General features: G+C 41.8%; 1 protein-coding gene across 1 annotated transcript in view; it reads right to left on the bottom strand.

The window, feature by feature from the left end:
* Positions 1-22456, bottom strand: part of Snd1 (staphylococcal nuclease and tudor domain containing 1) — a 407737-nt gene that overhangs the window by 249083 nt on the left and 136198 nt on the right. Inside the window, exon 11 of the mRNA XM_052173319.1 lies at positions 16910-16999. Within this exon, the coding sequence (XP_052029279.1) occupies positions 16910-16999 (90 nt within the window). The remainder of the gene's footprint in view (positions 1-16909; positions 17000-22456) is intronic.

Raw genomic sequence — 22456 nt, 5'->3', positions numbered from 1 at the left:
CTGCTCATCACACAGGCACATGCACACACTCACGCTCATACTCATTTTGCCTTATCAGGACATAAACTAGAGCAAGCTCATTTTATTTGTCATATTATATACTGCTTTCTGTTCTTAATTTTCCGAGGCCCTGACTCAGACGTTTGCTGATATCGACCTAGCAGTCAAGATGTGCAGAGCATCGCACTACATACTTAGCATATATTATGTCATTTAAAGCTCATAACAGCCCAGGTTAGGTAATGCCACCCCAGGGATTCAAACTCAAGTCTGTGGTTCAAAGCCTTCCACTAAACCACTACAAATGGGCAGCAACAAGATGTGGATTAAACATTCACTTGGTATTAAATGATAAAAGTAGAAGACTACTTAACGACATAGGGACGTCATGGTGTTGAAGGTTACAAAGCAGCAAGCGCCATGAAATTACCAGCCAAAATGAAATTTATGCTAATAACCATGTGCATAAAGAACACTGGACTGACAGACACTCCGGTGTTAGCAGATGGTACACAGCTTTTTCTGTATCCTTTTCTCTTGTTTTAATAACAATCATCATAATAAACTTATACAGTCACCAGTGTTGTTTTGTGACTGATGAATTAGGCAGTAAGTGAGAAACAGGATCACAAGCATGGATACAGTGGGCAACAGTTCCAGTGTTAAATACAACTGATACTGCATTTTCAAGGAGGAAAATTAGCCCATAGAGAAACCGAGGATGCAATCTTTACAGGACAGCAGCAAACTTCCCCCAAACTGTGAAGACCAAACAGGCTAAGGTTCTAGTGTTTGTATGCACACAGAAAGGAAACACAAATGTAGCGATCCTATTCCTGCTCCACGGTCCCCACATTTAACTACACGGATGGTCCTAACACGTGTGTAAAAAGCAGAAGCATACCTGCCCCTCCCATAACTGTGCTTGTACAGAGGCCTAGAGAACGTCCGGGGAGACCAATGCAGCATGACAAACAGTGTGGCTGCTTCTGAGGAATGTTCTGGACAAGGGAAGGCCCAAGCCCAGAGCTGGGGGTTAAGCCTCTCCTAGAACTCTTCATGTGAACTTTGAAGGAAGTTCACGATCTACTCAAAATAACGATAAAGAGATAGTGCAGCATAAGAAGTACAATATTATAGTTTTTCTAGTTAAAATTTTTGAAAGGATGTGGTAAATAATTTAAGTGTATAGTAGGTTTTATTTGCCATCTGTGTGAGGGGTAGAGGTGAGGATGGGGCTCATCCCATCTCCATACTGGCTTTCTTGTCAGTCATATCAGCATGTTTGTTTCAAGTAAATAACCCAACAAAATTCACTAACTTGTCTTAATCTGAGTTTGAAAATCTTTAGAAACAAAAGAGCCACTGATTGGTCCATGCGTGTGTCGTCCACACATCTACTTTTTTCCCTACCTCTGTCTATTTTTAAAATGTAAAGAATTTAAGATACGTTATATAAAACAACTTTTTCAACAAAATCTACCTGCTTAAAAATTAAATTATAAAAAGTCATATAAAAAAGTATGTCTGGTTGGCTACAAAACATCCTATCAATGTAAAAAACAAAAACAATAACAACAAAAAAAATCTTTGCAACAGAAAGAAAGAAGGCAACAAACAGAAAAGCTGTGAAAGGTGACCTGTTCTTTTCGCCAAGTGGAGCGCTGGATCTGTGCAAGGACAATGACACACAGTCAAGAAAGGGACCATCACAGCAAGGTGAGACCAGCAGCACTGTGGGCCACTTCACAGAGAATCTGAAAGAGGTCATAGGTCACCTAAACAGTTAAGAGCAAGCATCAGCCTGCTCTTCTTACTTGAGGCAGTGACAATATGGTACTCATCAGAGTACACACAAGGTCACTGGCACCTAGACCAAGGCAAGCAGAGCGCAAACGGTGTGGAGGGCAGACTGCGAGGATGACTGGTGCACCGTTCCCCTTGCTCGAATGTCCTCTCTTCTACCAATAGTAGTAAATGGCAGATACAACAGAGGCTCAAAAATACCACAATATTATATATTGAGCCTAGAAAACTGTATTCATCCAAGAGACCTGAGCCTAAAAAGAAATTGGAAACATTAGGCAAACTACGTGGAACTTCAGACAGAGACCACAGCTCTGCCAACTTTGGTAGTGAACCAAATTTCAAGCTGCTGGGAAGAAGAACAGAAACATGGGGGAAAATGACATTTAACAAATTATTGTTTTCTTCTTAAGGCCAGGAAGGTCCCAGGGATGCACTCCAGCAGCTAAGCCAGGCACTGAGGCAGACAGAGAATACCCACCGGAAATGAGAGTGCAACTTGCATTCTGATATCAGTAGTCTAAGAATTGCTGAGAAGAGGGATGAAAAATGAAAACCAAAGGGAAAAGAAAAGAGCAGAGGGAGAAAATAATGACTGGAAGATAGAAAGAAAGGAAGGAGCCTATGTTTATGAAGTAGGGATAATTGCTGCTATCAATATCTCTTTCAGTCTCTAAATGATGAGAGACATTATAAATCCATCTAGACTCAGCGATTTTGCTACCATTTTCTCCTTGGAAATCTATGGCTAACAACCACAAAATCAGAAAAGCTGAAGAGCAGCAACATGACTCATCCTGTCTTTCATCTTCAAAAACCCTTGCATGCTGTGGAGCTCGCACTGCGTGCTGCTCTTCATCACAGTCCTGCAGGCAAGCGAACCCCACGCTGGAGAAACGGGAGAAAAATGCGAAAAAGCACCTGGCCAAAGTCAAGAAGTAAACCATCTGGATGGATTAGGATTCCTAGGGCAATATTTCAAAATTCAGTGAGCAGAAAAATGGAGGAAAACAAATCACAGACATCAAATATGGGGAAAGGATTTGGACATATAGATCTAGAGAGAAGAGAGAAAGAAAAGGGGGCTAAATGTCTAATTACAACCACTGAAAACTGCAGAGATGGTCTTTGATCATAAGTCAGTCATGGGCAGAGGTGGGAAAGGTGGAGTTCAATGCCAGCGTTCAGGAGTGGGGGGATTAGGACATGACAGATCGGTACAGCTGGACTGGGGGTGTGGAACCCAATGACAAAACCCTTGCCTAGCATGCGGGAGCCAGGTTTACTGCCCAAGACTAGGCGGGAATAGGTGAAATCATTTCACAGATGTCAGGTTTAAAGTCAGCTTCAATAATAAAGAAGACCTGTTCTGGGTCAGCACAAGGACTCACTATAGGTCACAAGGCTCAAAAGTGAGAAACAACCCCTCACATTAGGTACTTATATTCCCTGATCTTCTAAGTAAAACAGATCTCTGATGTCAGAAAGATTAAACTTTCAGAACTGCAAATTAATCAAGAATATTGATCAACATAAAAACAGGGCAGCAAATTATCATGACAAAGTTTATGAATAACTTCTTGGTGCAAGCTAATCCCTCAGGATAAAAGAGGTAGAGGGGTGTGTGTGGTGTCCAGCAATAGAAATCTATCTGAGCCCTCATGATGGTCCTCTCCAGAGACACTCTAGGAAAACTACATTTGTTAGTCATTGGTATTCGACTCTGATCAGAGACACCTGGACAGTTAACTAAATCTTGGGTTCTTTAGTAAGATCATATTTTTAGAGGACAAAAGCAATATTCCTTTGACTTTTAGAAATTAAAAATGCTACCCTCATCTATATAGCAACATGTGACTTCCCCCTGCCCACTGCTCTCAAGATTAGCAGCCAGCAACCTGACCTCCCACCTTCTGAAGAACAAGAAGAACCAGTTTCCAGCCTTCAGGGGAGGGGCTTGGTCTGCCTTTGTTGGTTGGGAAGAGAAGCATTAAAAGATGGAGACTTAAACCAGAAGCCATGTGTTTTTGTGTCTCTCCATGTGATTTCTCTTGCAGCCTGTTCCTTACCCATCTCTCCTTCCAGAAAACCCACGGTTAAGATGTGTGAGCTGGACTCTACAGCAACAAACCAAGGCCAACCAGACTCACAAAAGGAAAAAAAGTAAAGAAACTAATTCTTCCCCAAGTGCAAAAACCACTTATTTTTCTGTCCACAAGGTCACAGACATGCCCCTTCTCTTGATTTTAATGTAGCTGAAAACAGCGTGGACAGCAACGCAGGTCTGCATTAGGTATGCTAGCTTGTCTGCCTCCTAAGCTGCTGTCTGCACGACTCCATCTGAGGAGCTGAAGCCATCAGGACCATGGCACCATACAAATGAAGAAAGGGGCACTGTGAACACACAACCATGCACACGAAATATACAGGGCAAAGATACGCCAACTCTCTAGCTGCACACAGGACTATCTCATGCAACATGCTCACTTCTGTTCTGATCAAAGTCAAGGTCACTTTCAGTTCCTGAACGAAGGCTGCTACAATGGTTTCCCTTCTTTCCCTCATTCCTCCCTCTCCCTTTCTGTTGTGTTCTTATTAAAGGTAAGTCAAAGATTTAGAGGGGTGGCAATTTGGCCTGGAAGGTAAAATAGGTTTCTAAGTAGACACTCCCTCTCAGTGAACATCAGAGAAGCTAGGCAGGGTGACTCAGAAACAAGCAGGCCCAGGAAACATGAAGTGGCCAAGTGGAGCAAGGCACTCATTTGTTTATTTCCAATTTGTGTGGACTGTGATGAGAGGATTGGAGCATTATGAACCTCAGCATGGGCCAGCAGGGCATCTTCAGGGACTATTGAACTTCTGTCACTTAGAGCCATAAAATAATAATGGGGAATTCAAGCCAAAAAAATTAACTTATCGTGAACTACTTGAGCAAAACCTTTTGCTATTTTTAGGAAGAACAAATAAAAAGTACTGCAGAGACTCAGTTTTAAAGAGAAGAATAACCCCAATTCACCACCGAGCAGCAAGTCTGTGACTGCGCATGTCAGGTGGGCAGGATACTAACTACATTAAGCCTCAGACATTTTGCAGCCAATGATGGAGAGCTAAGTTCATCCATTGAATGCATAAACAGAAAACAGGAGAAGACATTTAGTCTGCCTGTCTCTAGGCCTTTGGCTTACAGTGCTGTCAGTTATCACAATGCCCATGGCATCCAGGAATCAGAGCAGAGGCGCATGAGCATGAGGAAAGGACACACAGCTGGAGCCACCACTGCCCACTTAAGCTGCGTTCTCTATGCACCCTCCTGTGGACATGCTCCCGATCTCCCAGAGACCTTCACAGGCTAGGAGCGATCGCCTCCTTTTGCACTCAGGAGAACCCAAGCCTGACTCTTGGCATCAGACAGATGCTTGTCCTGTGACCTGGTTGTCCAGGTCAGACCTGGACACTGTACTGCAAAGTGGACATGGACATGGAGAGGATGGGGAGCACCAGAATGGGGAGAGGTTCTTCAAAGAAAATCGAATGTGGAGGCAAGAAGCTGTGGAAGGTCAAACTTTTAAGAGCAGAGAAGGGAGACTAGAAATGGAAACAGGCTCATTTAAAATTATGGTAATTTATATACAGCTCCTTTTCGGGCTTTTATGTTCACTTAAGAGAGTTGGATTCTATTCGGCAGGCAATCAGGTAACACCAGAGTGGGTGGCACATCAGGATTGTGCACTGAGAAAGCAACTGTGACAGGAGGGTGAAAGATGGCATATTACGAGCTGTTGCAAAAAAATGAGTTAAGGCAGAGCTGTATTAATTAAAAAGAGAGATTAGGAACACTCAGACACAGAGTTACTCACTGGGAAACCCTGGGGAAGGAGGCTACAGGAAGCAGAGTCAGGTGAATCTGTAACTGAAAAAGCTCGCTTAAAGGCCAGGAAAGTGATGATTTGGGGGGACACTGGATGGCAATAACATTATGAAAGACCACCACCAAGTCAGGGCCATTTCCAGGTAGGAAAAAACATCATATGGAATCCATGAGCTGCATTTTGGATATGATAGGTGCCCACTGGCTGCAAGTATTGGTGCTTAGGTAACCTCTGGCCAGAAGCTGGAAACAGGACTTCAGGTAGACCAAGAAGGAAAGAGTAAAAACAGTTGTAAGTCAGTCAGCAGCATGTGTGGCCAGACAGGGCTAGAGTACATAAGGTCACCCAGCAGGTAAGACCTCTCCAATCTGTGGCAGATGACTGGGATCTGCACAATTCACATTAATATTTATCAAGTACTGCCAAGGGCCAGTTTTCTGTTATCTTATCGGTATTCAAATTGGTCCTCATTCAATTTTGCATATGTTGAGGTCATCTTATCCCAGTTAGATCATAGCAAAGTTTTAATAGATACTGTATTTATTTTTACTTCACCTCCAAAAAGGAAAGCAGCAACTGTGCTGTCCTCTTTTAAAATATTAGCTCATGAGGAGGTGCTTTAAGGCTCTGTTCCCAATGCCTGAAATAAGCTTTGGACTGAAAAGTATCAGCAGTACAATAACAATAAATTGATTTCATTATGCTGCTTTTTAACTGGTTAACTGAGTATACATGACCAAAGGTGTCAAGGTCTACAAACTAAAAGAGAATGAATACACCAACTATTATTTTCAAAACATTATATGCTCATCAGTCCAGCCTGACTCATTCCAGCCCCATCTATTAAGCTAGAAGGGGTGAGACATCAAAGTGATAGACAGACATACAGACATCTTGACAAAGAGGCAATCAAAGACAAAACTAGGAAATCCAATGGACACAAAAGGAAAAGGACACAAAAGAGTTTATATAAGGTTGACAATAAGTATACAAAATACTGACAAAGTTTTAGCCAATAATGATTTGTCCCAGGGTGTCATATTTCGAAATACTGCTAATGATCAAAGAGGAAGGTTATTGTGACCAAGATGGTCATAAGGCAATGTAGCCTTCTATGGTGGGCACCAGCACTCATTTTTAAAGAAACAGTCATAGCCTAAGTAAGGCTGAGCCCACCAACATGTGTGGAGAAGCCTATCAATGGTTCTATAACTGTCACCTGGCTTGGAGGAAGACTAGCCTTACTATCTAGAAGGAATGACAAAGCACAAACACAAATTACAGGAATAAACCATGCTAGCAGATGAAAAGACTCTACCCCATGAATTCTGGTGAGAAACAATCTCATTATTGAAGTAAAAATCAAGAAAGAGACATCAGGCAACAGGGAGATGACCAGACACGAGTAACAAACATACTTCCCTCTTAGTTCCCAGAGCTGTGGTAACAGAACACCACAAACAGGCATGCTGAGAACAACAGAAATGCACTCCCTCAGTATTCTGGAGGCTTCAAGCTGGTATCAAGGCATAAGCAGTCACTATCCCCACTGAAGGACCCAAGGAGTACCCTGCCTTGGCCCTTCAGCTTCCAGAGGACTTAGGCAACCACTGCCCTCCCTGGGTTGCTCGCCACCTCCACCCTATGATGAAACCCATTTACCACAGTATGATTTCATTCACATTTACTCAATTATATCTGCAAAAGATAATATTTGTTTTTAAATCACATTCTAAGAAGCAGATAGATGGGGATATTCATCAACTACAGTATGCATACATTATGAAATATCATAAAGTAGGCTCAGTCAGTAAAGTATTTTTTTACTTCAGAGCCTCAATTCCCAGGTAAAAAGCTGGGCTCAGTAGTGTGCATCTGTAAATCTCAGTGCTAGACAGGTAGACAAAGATCTCTGGGATTTGTGGGCCAGCCAATCTATCCCAATCGGTAAGTACCATGTTCAGGAAAAGTCTGTATTTCTAAAATAATGAGGAATACTGAGCAACAACAATACATGACCTCTAACCTCCATGTACACTGACAGACACACAGAAAAGAGGGGAGGACAGGGGAGAGGAGCAAGGACACAAACACATCACAAAGACTTGTCCAAGCTGCCCCCGCCTGTGATGGAATGCTGCGTTTCAGGCATATGTGAATATGGGCCAGAGAAAATATACCATAGGAGTAAACGTAAACAAGGCTATCCTAGTGATTAATGAAAGAATTTGTTACAGTAAAAATCAAAAAACACTATTCAGATTTTTAAATGTACAAATATATAATTGCATTTATATAGACATACTACTAAAGTATCACTTCTATGACACAGCTAAAAAAACAACAGAATTTCATCCTCAAAACCAACAGACAATTATACATTCTATCCTCTGATACATGTATTGATTATTAATACTGTAGAGCCACAGCAGTGACGAGCATAAACAAAAGAGGCTTCAGAAAGCTGGTGTTCTAAAATGAAGCTCACTATCTCTAATGCGTTCTCCCTCAGTATTCTGGAGGCTTCAAGCTGGTATCAAGGCATAAGCAGTCACTATCCCCACTGAAGGACCCAAGGAGTACCCTGCCTTGGCCCTTCAGCTTCCAGAGGACTTAGGCAACCACTGCCCTCCCTGGGTTGCTCGCCACCTCCACCCTATGATGAAACCCATTACCACAGTAACAATGAGCTACTTCTTTAAAAAAATAAAAACAAAAAACAGGGGCTGGAGAGATGGCTCAACAGTTAAGAGCACTGACTGCTCTTCTGAAGGTCCTGAGTTCAAATCCCAGCAACCACATGGTGGCTCACAACCATCCTTAATGAGATCTGATGCCCTCTTCTGGAGTGTCTGAAGGCAGCTACAGTGTACTTACATATAATAATAAATAAATCTATAAAAACAAAAAACAATCTAGTAAACACATCGAAATCCCTGGAGAGTCAGTTATAGGCAAATGAAACTGGAAAGAAAACGACAGAGAAAAGACTAGCCACGCTTCTTCCCCTAAGCACACATCCGGCCTGAGGCCTGTCTTACACCTTTAACAGCACAAGATGTTCTGCACACTATCATTGAACTTGAGCTCAAAAGGATCTATTCTCTGTAAACCCAAAGGTATAGGAAGTTGGAGATCTGCAAGTCAGCACATTTTATAGGATTTTTGGCACATAATGGTTATTTTTAAAGTGGGGGGAGGGCCTCTGCTCTCCCTACCCCCAAGCACAGCTGAGCTGATTCAGCACAAATCTCCCCCAAAATAAAATCTCAGTTTGCAGAAAATGAGCATGGAAAGTTCCAGCTCCAAGGACGACATTCCAGAAATCTAACATTAAAGACTGGCAGAGGACAGCTTGAGAAAAGACCACTGCAAACCAGTTACAGAGGCAAGAACTTCACCAGAAAACTGTGAGCAGCTTGGTGATCTAAAGAAGAAAGTCTTTAATAATAAACAGAGTAATACAAAAGTATCAGTGAGAGATCGGAGCATCTTGAAGATTCTCACAGATAATAAATCATTTCCCACAGGTGAGCACACAGGAATTTCCAGGAACGTAGTTGAAAATTCTAGTTTCTTAATTTAACGTAGAGATGCTTTTGAAGAGGCTATTACAATATAAATCACACAAATAACAGACTACACCGAAGATCTGCGTACTCAGCTCAACACTGATGGTCCCCAGACCACAGGGGTGCTATGCACAATCTGCAGACCAGAGAACAAAACAAGAGCTCTTTACTCTAACAGCCATTTAGGTGGCAATGGGAAGAAAGCTACCGTGCCGAGCTTCCAGAAACAGGCAACTCCATGACCGTTTTTGCTAACCATCTGTCACCAAACAAGGGAGTTAATGGCTTCAGGGACAAACAGGATTATTGAAAACTAGAGGGTGAAACATATCCACAATAGACTTAGGTGTCCAATGCATATTGTCCAAATCCCATCACGTCTGCTGCTAGAAAAAGACACATGTAAAGGTATGCCATTCAAAGCCCCTCTTCGTCTGGAGAGTATCTCCAGTCACTTGTTCAAATATTTACAGCCACATTGATGATGGTAACAGCTGGTGCTGGAAGGCAAGGACAGCCACGTCATATAAACCTGTCAATTTAAATCACAATGCATTCACAACCTTAGAGCCTGTTCTGCTCATTAATATAAAGGACTTTTCCATAGTGTGAATGAATCAAAGTAACATGAAGTGGAAAATGTGGAGATGACAAAAGAAATGTTTTTAAAACTCAAACTAAAACACATCAGAGGCAGGAAGAATTCCCACCTTGCTGGCCGCCTCAGCACAGCTGACTGAGTGACACTCTCCCAGCCAGTTGGTCTTCAGTAAGCTGCTAACACAGGGACTCAACCTGGTGGCCAGCCAGAGAGGCTGAGGCCTTTTCCTCAGAAGACTCTGCCCCTGAGGAATTCACCTTGCTGAATGAACAATAGCCCCTCCTGGTACACAACTTCTGGTACCTTTAGATCTGTTCCTGTTCAGGGACCAAGCATCTACGGCCCCTAACTTCTCTGGGTCAAGGTGGATGTGGTGGTGGCGGTGGCGGTGGCGGTCGCTGTACCTGCTCCTGCTGCAGCTATGCCAAAGGAGCAGTGAGAAAGAGAAACAAAGCTTTACCCCACCTTGACCACGATGCTTGCACTCCTTGCCTGCATACTTACAAAGAAAAGTGTATGATATGACTGTGTTCTAAGAAGAACTGAAGATGCTGACAGTGACATCTCAGAGACTGATGAGATGTCTGGAGGGTTGCAATTGCAAGCACTCAGAAGGCAGATACATGATGCTGTCACTACTTCTTCAAAGCTGTAGACTAGAATGAGGCAGATGAAGGTATATATATATATATATATATACCAGAAGGAAAAAAAAAAAGCCTACTATGGAAAAGAAAGCTCAACTAACAGTGGCTGTAACCAGTAAAAATAAACATGATCAGAAAGGGTGGTACAAGCCTTTAAGTCTGGTTGTACTGGAACTAGGTATATAGACTGGCTACCAGGGCTGCATATCTCAACACAAACAACAACAAAATACTGTAACAACAGCCAAACAAGCCCGAAACCTATGCCATGTATGAAATGCTTTTAAAAGGCGGAATGAAGCAAGAGTCATACAAATGGGGCCACCAAAGGATGAAGCTGAAACAGTCCATAAAACCTGTTTAGATGTTTTAAACATATGTCCAGCAGTAGGAAGAAGGCTAAGAACAATCAGGCGGCCAGCCTCGCTCACAGACAAGGACCCAGATATCAGTGCATATTGCATTAGCTATTTCTAGATGTCTATGGGCTTTCTGAAAGGAGGATGCCAGCTTGGCCAAGCACATGTGGCTGACTTAAGTTAGTCAAGGGAGTCTGACTTCAACTTCCCCTCTTCTTCATTCTTATCTTATTTTGGGCACACACTTATCTCTACAAATTGAACTCAGTGCCATTGAAGTTAACTGTCTTAATAAAAATTGACTGAGCACCTATGGTGTACCCGAATTGTATTGTACACAAAGATGGTAGGTATGCCTTATTGAACATAGTAACAAAAAAATCTAGTAAGAGATTCACATGTGGCTTACCAATTATATAATTGCAAACTATGAATCGGGTACATTATAAATTACAGGAATTGGGGAAAAGGCAAGAAAGATTTTCTTAAAAGTCAAATCTAGCCTGTATCCTAAAAGGACAAAGAGAAAATAAGCGGAAAGGGGGAAATGAAGAAAAATAAGAAGGCACTACACACTGAAAGAAAATCCTGAGGTGGGAGGGAACAAATTAGAGAGCTGCCAGGAGCCAGGAGGGGATTGGCTGTGGAGAGGTAGCTCCCTCTGAGAAAGCTGTCCAGGACAACATTGGCTGGCACAATGGAAGCAGGGCCACCAGGAGCAATGGAAGCTGATTAGGCAAAAGCAGAGAATGGTGGGAAGGTGTAGAGAGCCTTATTGAGGTGCCATGCCACCTGGCAGGAACTTGACATCGACTAATGTGAAGTTCCTCTCCCAGCCTTTGAGCTGGAGCTCCTGGGTTAGCCATAATCCCTGCTACCTAGGGTGGAGTGCTCAGACCAAGGTGAAACCTATTGTTCTTCAAGGACCTGAGAAACACTAGCCACCTGTGGAGCAACTGAACCAGTTTTGCTGAGAAGCTTCCAGCCTTTGGAAAGGGTTTTCCTCTGCCTACATATATTGGGAGTTCTTTATTAAACTTTGAGACCTTGAATAGCAGGTGTTGTCTTGGTCTCCATCTCTTTTTGCTGCCTTCTCAGCTTCCCTTCCAGGTAGCCCGTTCATGTAACTGAGGACAGTTACAGGAAGGCATAGATGAGGACCCCATTTATGGAAAAGAGAAAATGGGAGCAAGGATACTGTAGAGGGGTCGAGGAGGGGCAGGGAGGGGGATGGGGAGTGGGAGAGGGAGCAGGAGGATGAGAACACTTGATGCTCTGGGCAAGGACCCAGGTTTGGTTCCCAGCAGCAATGTGGAAGCCCCCAAATGGCTGTAACTCAATCTGATATCCTCTTTTGGCCTCTGTAGGTACCAGAATTCCAAATGGTTCATATATGTATAATGAAAGCAAACACAAATATAATGTAAGCAAACACAAATGACACCTTAAAATATTTAAAGCATTAAGAAAAACAAAAAGGTCTGCAGGAATCCAGGCTACAAGAGGTACAAGGCTCCCTGCTCACTGCACAGGAGCGGGTAAGTGCAATGTGGGCAGAGGGGATTCGGAGCCATGCTTACACACCCAATCAATCACAAGCTACAAACACAGGAAAAAGAAGTGGGTCTAATTTAAACACGTGCAGTGCTGTCTCCTTGCCAATACTTCCTCAGGAATATTAAAACTTGGCATAGTATTTCATTTAACCTGGGTATATCTTGCAAAATAGTTTGAACCATCTCCAAACGTAATCATGGATGGAACCTCTGAATATACTGCTCTTCTCTTTAAGTTACTTATATTGGAAATTCTGCCTCACTGACAATGGACTGACACAAGAAGATAATTCCCAGATAACTAGGAAGGAGCGGGCAGCATGACTGATGCAAGGCAATAGATGGGTTCTGGGTACGCTTGCTTGAGTGGGCATACAAAGAGATTCTTCCCAGCTTTACACCCCAAAAGTACATGCTTTGAAAAGGGGGATTCTTAAAAGAATTCAACCACTTAAAACAATCTGGAAATGAAATAGCCCTCAATGAAGGGTTTATAACCCATAATTCTAAAATGTTCTGCAAGAATCCAGAAAAAAAGAAGCTTAATTTGAAGAGCTAAGTTAATTTTCACAGAACAAATTTCAATGGCACAAAAATGAAACAAAGTCATCCGTTAGTTTACAGATAAGTCTCATCCATAGGTTTACTAAAGGAGATGAGGTCTCTGGTGCCTGAAAGCCTGCAGTGAGCATCTCCTGCCAGCCGGAGTGCATCTGTAAGCCAGAGTGCATCTGTGAACTCAGGCTTCTTGGAGCCCTAGCTGCTCCACCATTTTGACCCCCAATTATTTAAACGAGTTCCAACTTTGAACACAATGGTTCCCATGGTGACTGAAATTCTGTAATTAAGGGACAAGAGTTGTAGGAATGATTCATATGTCACTTGTAAATGCTGTGTGACACGAGAGAAAATACTAGAACTCAGTATATACTTTAAGAGAAAACTGAAGGAAACTACCAATGAAGACCAGTTATTTTACCTGCCGAAAACAAATGATTGAGATGTGTACTCTCCTATTTTATATAAGCTATTCTTCAAGGGTAAAGGTGGAAGGGGGCTAGGCAGGCAGGGAGGCAGGCAGGGAAGGAGGGAGGGAGGGAGGAAGGGAGGAATGGAGGGAGGGAGGGGAGGGGTGAGTAGGGAGAGCAGTTTCTGCTAATGGGCAGTTACAATGATTCCTTTAGGAAGTCACCATCTTAGACATGGATGATATCCTGGGAAGCATTAAACAAACAAATAAGCAGACAGCTAAAATCATCATAGTTTCTATTTCATGAAGAAATTTCTATTTCTAAAGAAATTGGCAAGAAAGTCATTGATGACGAATATTTGTTAGTTATGATTTTAGTGGAAGGATGGCAAGTGATACGCAGGGCAAAAGGAGGAGTGGTAATATGGACATTTTCTTGCGCGCTCTCACACACAGAGTACTTGCTTGTTTGGGAGAAGTTAACATCCTGAACCAACAGCTTACCAGTTACCACATCAACCAAAGTCAATAGAAACAACAAAACACACAGAAAAACAATGTAGTCATGATACCAGTTGTATGCTGGTTCATTTCTCTTGACATGAAAGCCAGAAATCAATCTAAAAGGGCAGGGCTACACCAGATTCTGAACAAAAATAACTCTTATTAAGCAAAACCAAACCTTGAACCTTCCTGACATTTGGACCAACGTGAAAGACATTATCACCTTGTATTTTTGTTGCACAGCTCTAGGAAAGGAGAGGCAAATACAATCCAAATGTACAAATGATAAAAGCAAGACTCAGGAGCAGTATCCTTACTGCAGCTGCATGGCCCACATCCAGAGGGAAACCTATGTGAATGGAATTAAATCAAGGTAGATGTCCACAATGGAAGAGGAGCCATCAAAACCAAGACACTGCAGCATTTTACCTTCCATCTTAATTCTCCACATTCCAGACATCTCCTAAAGATGCCATTAGTGCTAACTCTCTGGGAAGGAGGCAGGCAAGAGGATTTTACAGCAGCATCTTCCTTAACCTGTGACAGGCTGCCCTAATCAGCTTTCATGCACACAGGCACACATGCTCCTCACAGTAGCTCCTAATCACCATGTACCATGCTGAACAGCTGCAGAGGTCTGAAGGGAATTGGCAGAAATGTGCAGTGATGTGCTAGCCACCCCTGAGGCAGCTACTGCCCTGCCTGCTCCCAGACGTCAAAGCATATAGGGTGTTGACTGCTCTAACTGACAGGCCTAGAAGACAGGCAAGTGGATTCAGGTGGTGAGTCAGGAAAAGTGGTTTGCATCAGGAATGCTCCAGCCCAGCAGAGCTGAGATGCATCCAGCTCTATATGAGAGAATATTCATCATTTACACAATGTCACTGTGGGGGACAAAGCTGGGTCTCAGCACAAACAGAATCTAATCAACTCTGTTGCACAGGAACCAGTAAATGAGGCTTCTCCCGCTAAGAAGGCACCTAATTGCTTAAGATTTGACATCAGATCTGACACTTGAGGTCGGTCCTTTTGTCCTATGATAGAGGACTTCACAGTGGTCTGCCATACAGTCCTTGAGAGCATAGCCCTGGCTAGCCCTTCAGGACTATTCAGCAGCAGCTGCTGCAATAAGCTATGATCTGTGTACAGAGAAGACAACACTTAGGAGACTAGTGGGGGCCATAATATATGCACAGACCCTCCACACAAATCAAACATGTGCTGTCATTTTGCTGGATTACTATGTGGGCTTCCTTCAAAATCCATGGAATTTCTTGTTGTCTATATGCAACTGTTTATGAGACAAAGAATGACTGATGTGATATCAAGTGGGTAAGATAGAGATGTTAGACATTACACCAGATAACAGGGGATCAGGAAATTGAAAGAGACTTAAAGTCATCACTGGCTCTACACTTCATGAATGAATATAGCATCTGTCAGGTTTTATACAGTGACAAATGAGCCTATTCTCTGACGAAACCTGAGTAGATTTAATACTCATTTTAGAGAATCCAGTTTGACTTACTTGTTTTAAAAACAAAAACAAAAACAAAAAACCCTAAAAATTAGCGATTTTAACTTACATCCATCTTCAAAGTATCTTGCTATGACTTACCATGCTACTCTGATGTATAATAAAGCTACTTCCATAGTTTGTTTACTTAAGATGGGATTCCATATAGACTAGGCTGACCATGAGCTTGCTATATAACTGAGGCTGGCCTTGAATTCTTGACTCCTCTGCCTCCCCAACCCATATGTTAGGACTGCAGGCATGAGTCTCCATGCAGACAAGTGCCTATTACTATAATAAATTATTTTGACATTAATTCAAAAGCTACAGTTTCTTTGGTATGGGAGCACATGTTTGTAATCCCAAAACTGGGAGGTGGAGGCAAGATCTCAGGAGATCTTTTGCTACACTGCTGGTTTAAAGCTGTCTTGAAACACACTTCACCTTGATTGTGGGTAGGAATGAGTGCACTGTACCCCAACTGAGACCCAGAGCTGTCCTTAAACCTTTCGAAACACCAACAGTGTAGGGGAGGAGTAAATAACATGGGTAGAATGTTTAAGACCACACCAAACACGAGTGTGATGTTCTTAAGTACTAGAGGATTTGTAAGATACTATCACATAAAAATGAACTCATAATGTGAAATTTCTCCTAGAATCCCAAACTAAAGCACGATTCACAGTCCCTTCCTGGACAGGTCCCCTTGGTCCCATTAAAGAAGCCACGCCATTTATGTTCTTTGAACATCCATCTAGATCACAAACGGTCCTGGACTTCAGAATAAGAAGTCAGAAAAAAATAAAGGTATATTTAATAGCTCACCATTTGTAACACTTACAGAATATTGCCATAAATAATAACATTAAGACACACTCTAGGTCTCTGAGCCCATAGACTGCAGAGTCAACATCCTGAGCAGCAAGCAGTCTTCACCCGGGATACTAAGAAGGTAACACAATGGTTTCCGGTTAAGTCCCTATTGCCCCAGTACCTGGAGTAAAGGCAACTGGAAATCTAAAAAGGCTAGGTAGCATCCATATACAATGTAGTTCCCTACCCATCCTCCTAACAGAGGAGAATCTGACTTTCCTCTCCTGTAGTCATCTTGTTCCTTAGAAATGGGAGAAACTCATAAAAAAAAAAGCAGCAACTTTCCCTCAGTAGTAATTCTCATGGCCCTGGACTTAGAATGGAAGTGGCCAGAGAGACCAGGAGAGCCAAGTGAATACAGCATAGGGCGATATGCGGTTATTAAACTGGAATCAAGCCTGGAACCTGCCATGAGAACACTGACAATCAAACTGTGGTAAGGGCCCCAATTTTAAACCTCTCCCAAGGGGTAGCACTTTCTGACACACAGACTCGCCGCTCTTCATATCAAAGTGATTCCACTTTGCTTGAGTGTCAGCCGCTGCTAAAGCACCTAGAGAAGACCCAGTTGAAAATCATCACTTCTAAAGCATAAGACTAAGTCCAAGCTCATGCTAATGTATACTCATCATTTACCTTCTTCCCAATGAGCTTTTTTCGAAGAAATTCCCGGGCCTCAAACATATAGGGGATGTCATACAGGGGCCGGAGCTTCTTGTTCTTATCCTGAAAGCAAAACAGAATATGCTATTAGGAATGAAAAAAATTAACATAGGCAATACTATAACACACAGAAACACATATAAAACTGGCTGTCTCGGGATCACAGATGTTAACGAAGCACTCGATGCCTTATAACTGGTTGCTAGATGGTTGGTTTAAATGCTTTATTGGGAGAAGAATTTCTTTTTCAAGTGGCAGACGCAAAAGGAGTGACCCAAGTTGGAAACAAGCAATGTGAAAGAAATTCAGTATTTACTGGCACCTACTGGATGCATGTACGCATACGTGCACGCTCACACAAACACAATGAATCTAATTTCCAAACCTCAAGTACCTACCAACTATTAACTATATACCCCTAGACCCAAGACAAAAACTAACATAGTCAAAGACAAGATCCTAGATACAAAGTAGCAACACAAAGCAGTTTTGAAAAAATACAGAAGAATGTGCTAAGAATTCAGAGAAATGGGAAAAAAAAGCAATCAAGAAAAGTTTCACTGACATATAATATTTAATGTATTTGCAGGACAGGGAAAATAAGTAGTGTTAGGGAAAAAAAAAAAAAAACAGAACAAGAGACAGAAAGGAATGTATTTCAACATCTACAAGCTGGCTCATCACCTTACATGCCCCCACAGTTGCTTTAAACAACCATCCTCTGCAGATAATAAGGGAGTCTTGAGGAAGGAGACAGGAGTAGGAATGGATCGAACTTAAGAGTTATGAGAACATTTTGGAAAAAGGCATTAACAGAATTTGACATCACAGTGGATAGAGAGGATAAAAGGGTAGAAATCCAACTAAGAAGTCCAGAGCTGCCTGCCTTTGTGGTGTGTGAAAGCATGGCAGATGTCCTTATGAAAGAATGCGTATCTGGTTAGACTGATGTGATGACTTCAGTCTCTCACATGAAGCTTAAGCTCCAAAGCAACAAAGACTCTAAGTCTACAGTGCCTCCCTATGAGTATAGACCCTGATGAAGTGTGCTAGAACAACATGAATGTGTGCACAGAGTCTGGGGTCTCCAAGACCTGCAGCGAATCTGGGGAAAGTATATGGAGGAGAAAAGTAGAAACTACCTCCTAATATATGTAAGCCAGTGATTTCCAGCTTTCATGGCTAATAACCTTAGTCCTGACTTTACCATACATTTTGTATCTGACAAAGTGAGATGTCTTTGTTTAATCTGTGTAATACTTAAGGAATGTATTTGTAACTTATTTTTTCTCTTAAACAGCTTTCAAGTTAGGAATCTTCATAATTATAATGCTACATTCAAAACTCATCCTACAGTCAATATTATGGAAAAGGGAAATAAAGTAGGTGTTTCCTCTCAGATGCTGACTGAGCTTTGATGTATTGAAAATATAATACGGCATTTCAATTCAGTGATATGATCAAGAAGATCTCTTATGAGAATGTAAACAATCCCTTGAATAACAAGGGATTCTGAGCTTCAGTCATCATCTCATGGCCATTTACTTCCTCTGTGAATTTAAAAAAAAAAAAAAAAAAAGGAATTATTGTCCCAGCACTCTTTTCAGAAATCGCATGTAGGAATCTACTACATGAAGCAGAAAGAACATGGGTATCCAAACTCAGAACAAGGTCCTGAAACCTGTATTCATGCGCAGAGGTGTGGGACAGCTCTCACTGTAATCACTCATGCTGAGGTGGGCTTCTCCATGGTGTAGTGACCTTTGAGTCATCTATGCCCTTGTAAAGAACCCCATTCACTCTTGTAATTCCAGTAAACTTACTGGCTTGCCAAGATGATCTGTGGTAAGTCCATGTTTGCACCAAATGTAAGAGTTACCAGAAACAACCTAGAGAGAACCTGACACCACTGCAGCACAGGAGACGCTCTGACAGATTTTAGATGCTAGGAATGGCAGGATTATACTTTGTTTCTTAGTAAGGAGACTCAAAACCAAAGCCTGGCACATGCCAGGAAAGCCCTCTACTACTCAACTACATCCTAGTTCTAACAGGATTTTTAATAAAGACAAAAATCAATGGTTATCAGAATCAGCCCTCAGGAATAAAAAGAACCAATGGATTCACATTCACCAAGCAAGAAAGAAAAATCTATTTACAAAGAGTAGCAGTGTGATTACAGAAGCCTTAGTGAACAAACATGTTTTAAATCAATTGAACAAAGCAATGAAGCTTCCCATGCACAGCTTCATGCCATGTCCTGACACCTGAAGTTCCAGCCTTACCTACATACGCTGAAACTCCCCATGGCAGTTAGAAAATGAGAGCTGACTGAAACTCTAAAACTGACAATGGAAGGCAATGAGTAGTTTCCAGAAGTATCCCAAGAAAGGCCATAGGATGATACATACATATGTGTAGCAAGTGGTTACGTAAACAAGAGTATTATTTGAAGATACTCGTTCCCGGATGGACTGAGGAACAAAATCCCCTCAAAAGAAGGGAAGTAAGGAAAGTGTCTCAGCAAGCACGGAATGACAACAGGGCAAACTCGGAGTCTGATTCATGTCTCCGGAAGAACACAAAGCACAAGTGAAAACAGTGATCTTGTTATTCTAACCCTTCAGAGCCAGGAGCTACTGACATCTACAAACATCTTACAAGAGAGATATTAGAAGTCCCAAAGAAGCCACAAAATAAAAGCAATTCTTCCAAATTACCAGGTACATAAAAGCCTTTGAAATCTCAAAGAGGCAATTGAGGTATGGAATATATTCTGGGGAAACAGGACTGCAGTTGAGTCTTCCTGCTGAAAGGAACTGTCTAGTTTAGATTCTAATTTACATGGAAATATTTTTTTTTCAAAATAAAAATAGAAGAGAATGCTTGCTTTATCTGGTGGGCGGATAATACACAAACCAATATGGGCTGTAATCACCATTCCTACCGAGAACTGACATTGCGTGTAGGCCCTGCAATGACTCACATTACAGACGGAAGAGATAACTACAGTCATCTGTCCCTCTCCTTAAGCGAGAGGCCTAACACCCACAACTCAGCATACATCAGGCCTTTTGACTGGAGGCATTTTAGGCCAGTAGACAAAACTGGGAAGTGTGGGTCAAAGATCTTTTGAAGAGCAAAAAGAGACCTCCTGTCAAATTCTTGCTTTCATGCTTTCCCTAGTCAGCCCCTAAAAGCTGTAGCCATAAAATATAATAACCCTGAAACAGTACAGTACTTCTTGAGTTCAACACACACATGTTATAAGACTGGGAATAAGGAAAAGGTGGATAAGTGTGTTCTAGTAAGACTTTTAAAGTTCTTTATCAAAAAGGCAGAGCAAAGGAAAAGGAAGAAGCCAAGAATTTCTGGACAATAAGAAAATGAGGGTTGAGAGTTAGTTAGAGGAAGTTTAAGCAGGACACTGGCAGGCGTCACTTAAATTACATCTTCTCAGAGATTCAAGAAACGGTCATCTGAAGATAGTTAAGGAGATTTAAGTATGAACCAGGGATGTGCCTGGTGGGTTCAAGACAAGAAAAAGGGTACTATAGCCAGAACAGAAGGGGAGCAGAGCTGATGGGAAAGGCAGCTCTTATTTCCCAACGAGTTCCTCACATAATACTTCTCTCTCTCTCTCTCTCTCTCTCTCTCTCTCTCTCTCTCTCTCTCTCTCTCTCTCTCTCTCTCCTCTCGTGGTTTTTTTGGGGGGGGGGTGTTTGTTTGTTTGTTTGTAGGCAGGGTTTCTCTGTGTAGCCCTGGCTGTCCTGGAACTCGCTTTGTAGTCCACGTTGGCCTCGAACTCAGAAATTCGCCTGCTTCTGCCTCCCAAGTGCTAGGATTAAAGGCGTGCGTCACCACTGCCTGGCTATACAACACTTCCTAAAGGGATGTGATTAACACTGCCCTGGTCTTTAGGTTGAGAACTTCCACTGTAACAAGTGAAACAAGAAAATTAGGAAATTAATACAGCAATCTACGTAGAACATGATACTAGATTACCAAAGGGTGGTAGCAGAATCAAAGGTAGATACCAAATGGAATGTGAAAAGTCAAAGAAAGGAAAGAATCAAGGATGACTTGGATTTGAGCCAAAAATGAGTAGGGGGTCATCAAAGAAAAGGGGAAAGCAGAAGTGCTTTGGACTAGAGAGAGGAGGTAGGAGCAGGAGCTAAGCTTGTAAGCGTCAGGTGTTAAGATCTACATGAAGCTAATGGGGCAGCTGGATGCACAAATATGGTACTGGGGTGTGTATAAACTAGTTTAATAGTGTGAAAGCCTTAGTGTGTAGTGATACCTTACCTCAGTAAGGACCATGGTTTCTGTCTGTAATGACAGGTAATAAATGTGCTCCAGGAGAGAGAGAGAGAGAGAGGAGCAGCAGCCGGTGAGTAGAGCACTAGGACACTAGAAGAGTGACCAACTGTATTAAATACTGCTAGGATGGCCAAGCAAGAGAGAGGTGAAGGGTCAAATTCTGTATCCAGCTAAGAATGGTCTTAGTAGACTCCTAGGACAGTTTTTGGGGACAGCAGAAGTAAAAGTCATGCTAGATCTAAGAATAAGTATACAAAAGACACTGGGAAGAAAGCAAAAACATGAGGGGGGAAAAACAGGCATATATGACTCCTTCGAAAGGTGCTGTAAACCAGTCTAAAATAAGTTCACAGCTGCCAGAAGAATAGGGTTTCAGGAGTTTAGGTTTCAATTTTAGATGAGAAAAATGACAGGCAATAGTCAAGCAGTGACCAGATGAGTGACATCAGAAGTGTGGCAATAACTACCCTTATATACCAATAAGGCAATGGCTTTACACAGAGCACCCTACTTCTATTGCTCAACATCTGTGCAGATGCAGAATTTTGTCAGGAGGAGGTTCAGAAGGTATGGTGGAACTCTCTTCCATCACATCAACTCATGCATGGCAAGAAAGTCTGACAAATTAACAACAACAACAACAACAACAACAAAAACCAATGAAAGAACTGGCAGACTCTGTGTAGATGCTTCACTAAGAACTCAGAATGCTAAGTTTAAGAAAAAGGAATAATTTTACTAACAAGAAAAAACTACATTAGGACAACCACATTGACAAAAACACTTAAGACTTAAGAAAGTGAGGAAACGGGGATGTCCTTTACCTACTGATAGAAATATAAATGTCACTCCACAGAGTGCTGAGCACTGATGTTTGACTGACACATTCCTCTAATTAATGGATGCTGCTTACACATTAAGTATAGACTCTAGAACCTAGAAAACTCTTAAATGCAATAGACAAGTATTACAATGTCCATATTAACACTGTGTACAGTATTGTTGTATAATGGAATACAGAACAATTAGCTTGAATTAGAGCAACATAACCATGAAATAAATTTGAAAATAATATTGAGCAGAAGTTTCAGAAAGACACAGTACAACTCTATAATACAGAATAAAGAGACAAAAAGAGTATCATTTATTCATAGACACATGTCAGCAGCAAAGCAAAAACAAAAACAAAACAAATAAACA

Source organism: Apodemus sylvaticus, chromosome 2 (assembly GCF_947179515.1).
Source record: "Apodemus sylvaticus chromosome 2, mApoSyl1.1, whole genome shotgun sequence".
In the NCBI taxonomy this organism is placed as follows: Eukaryota; Metazoa; Chordata; class Mammalia; order Rodentia; family Muridae; genus Apodemus; species Apodemus sylvaticus.
Note: the sequence above shows the minus strand (reverse complement) of the source record. Positions and strands in the feature narration are given on the sequence as shown.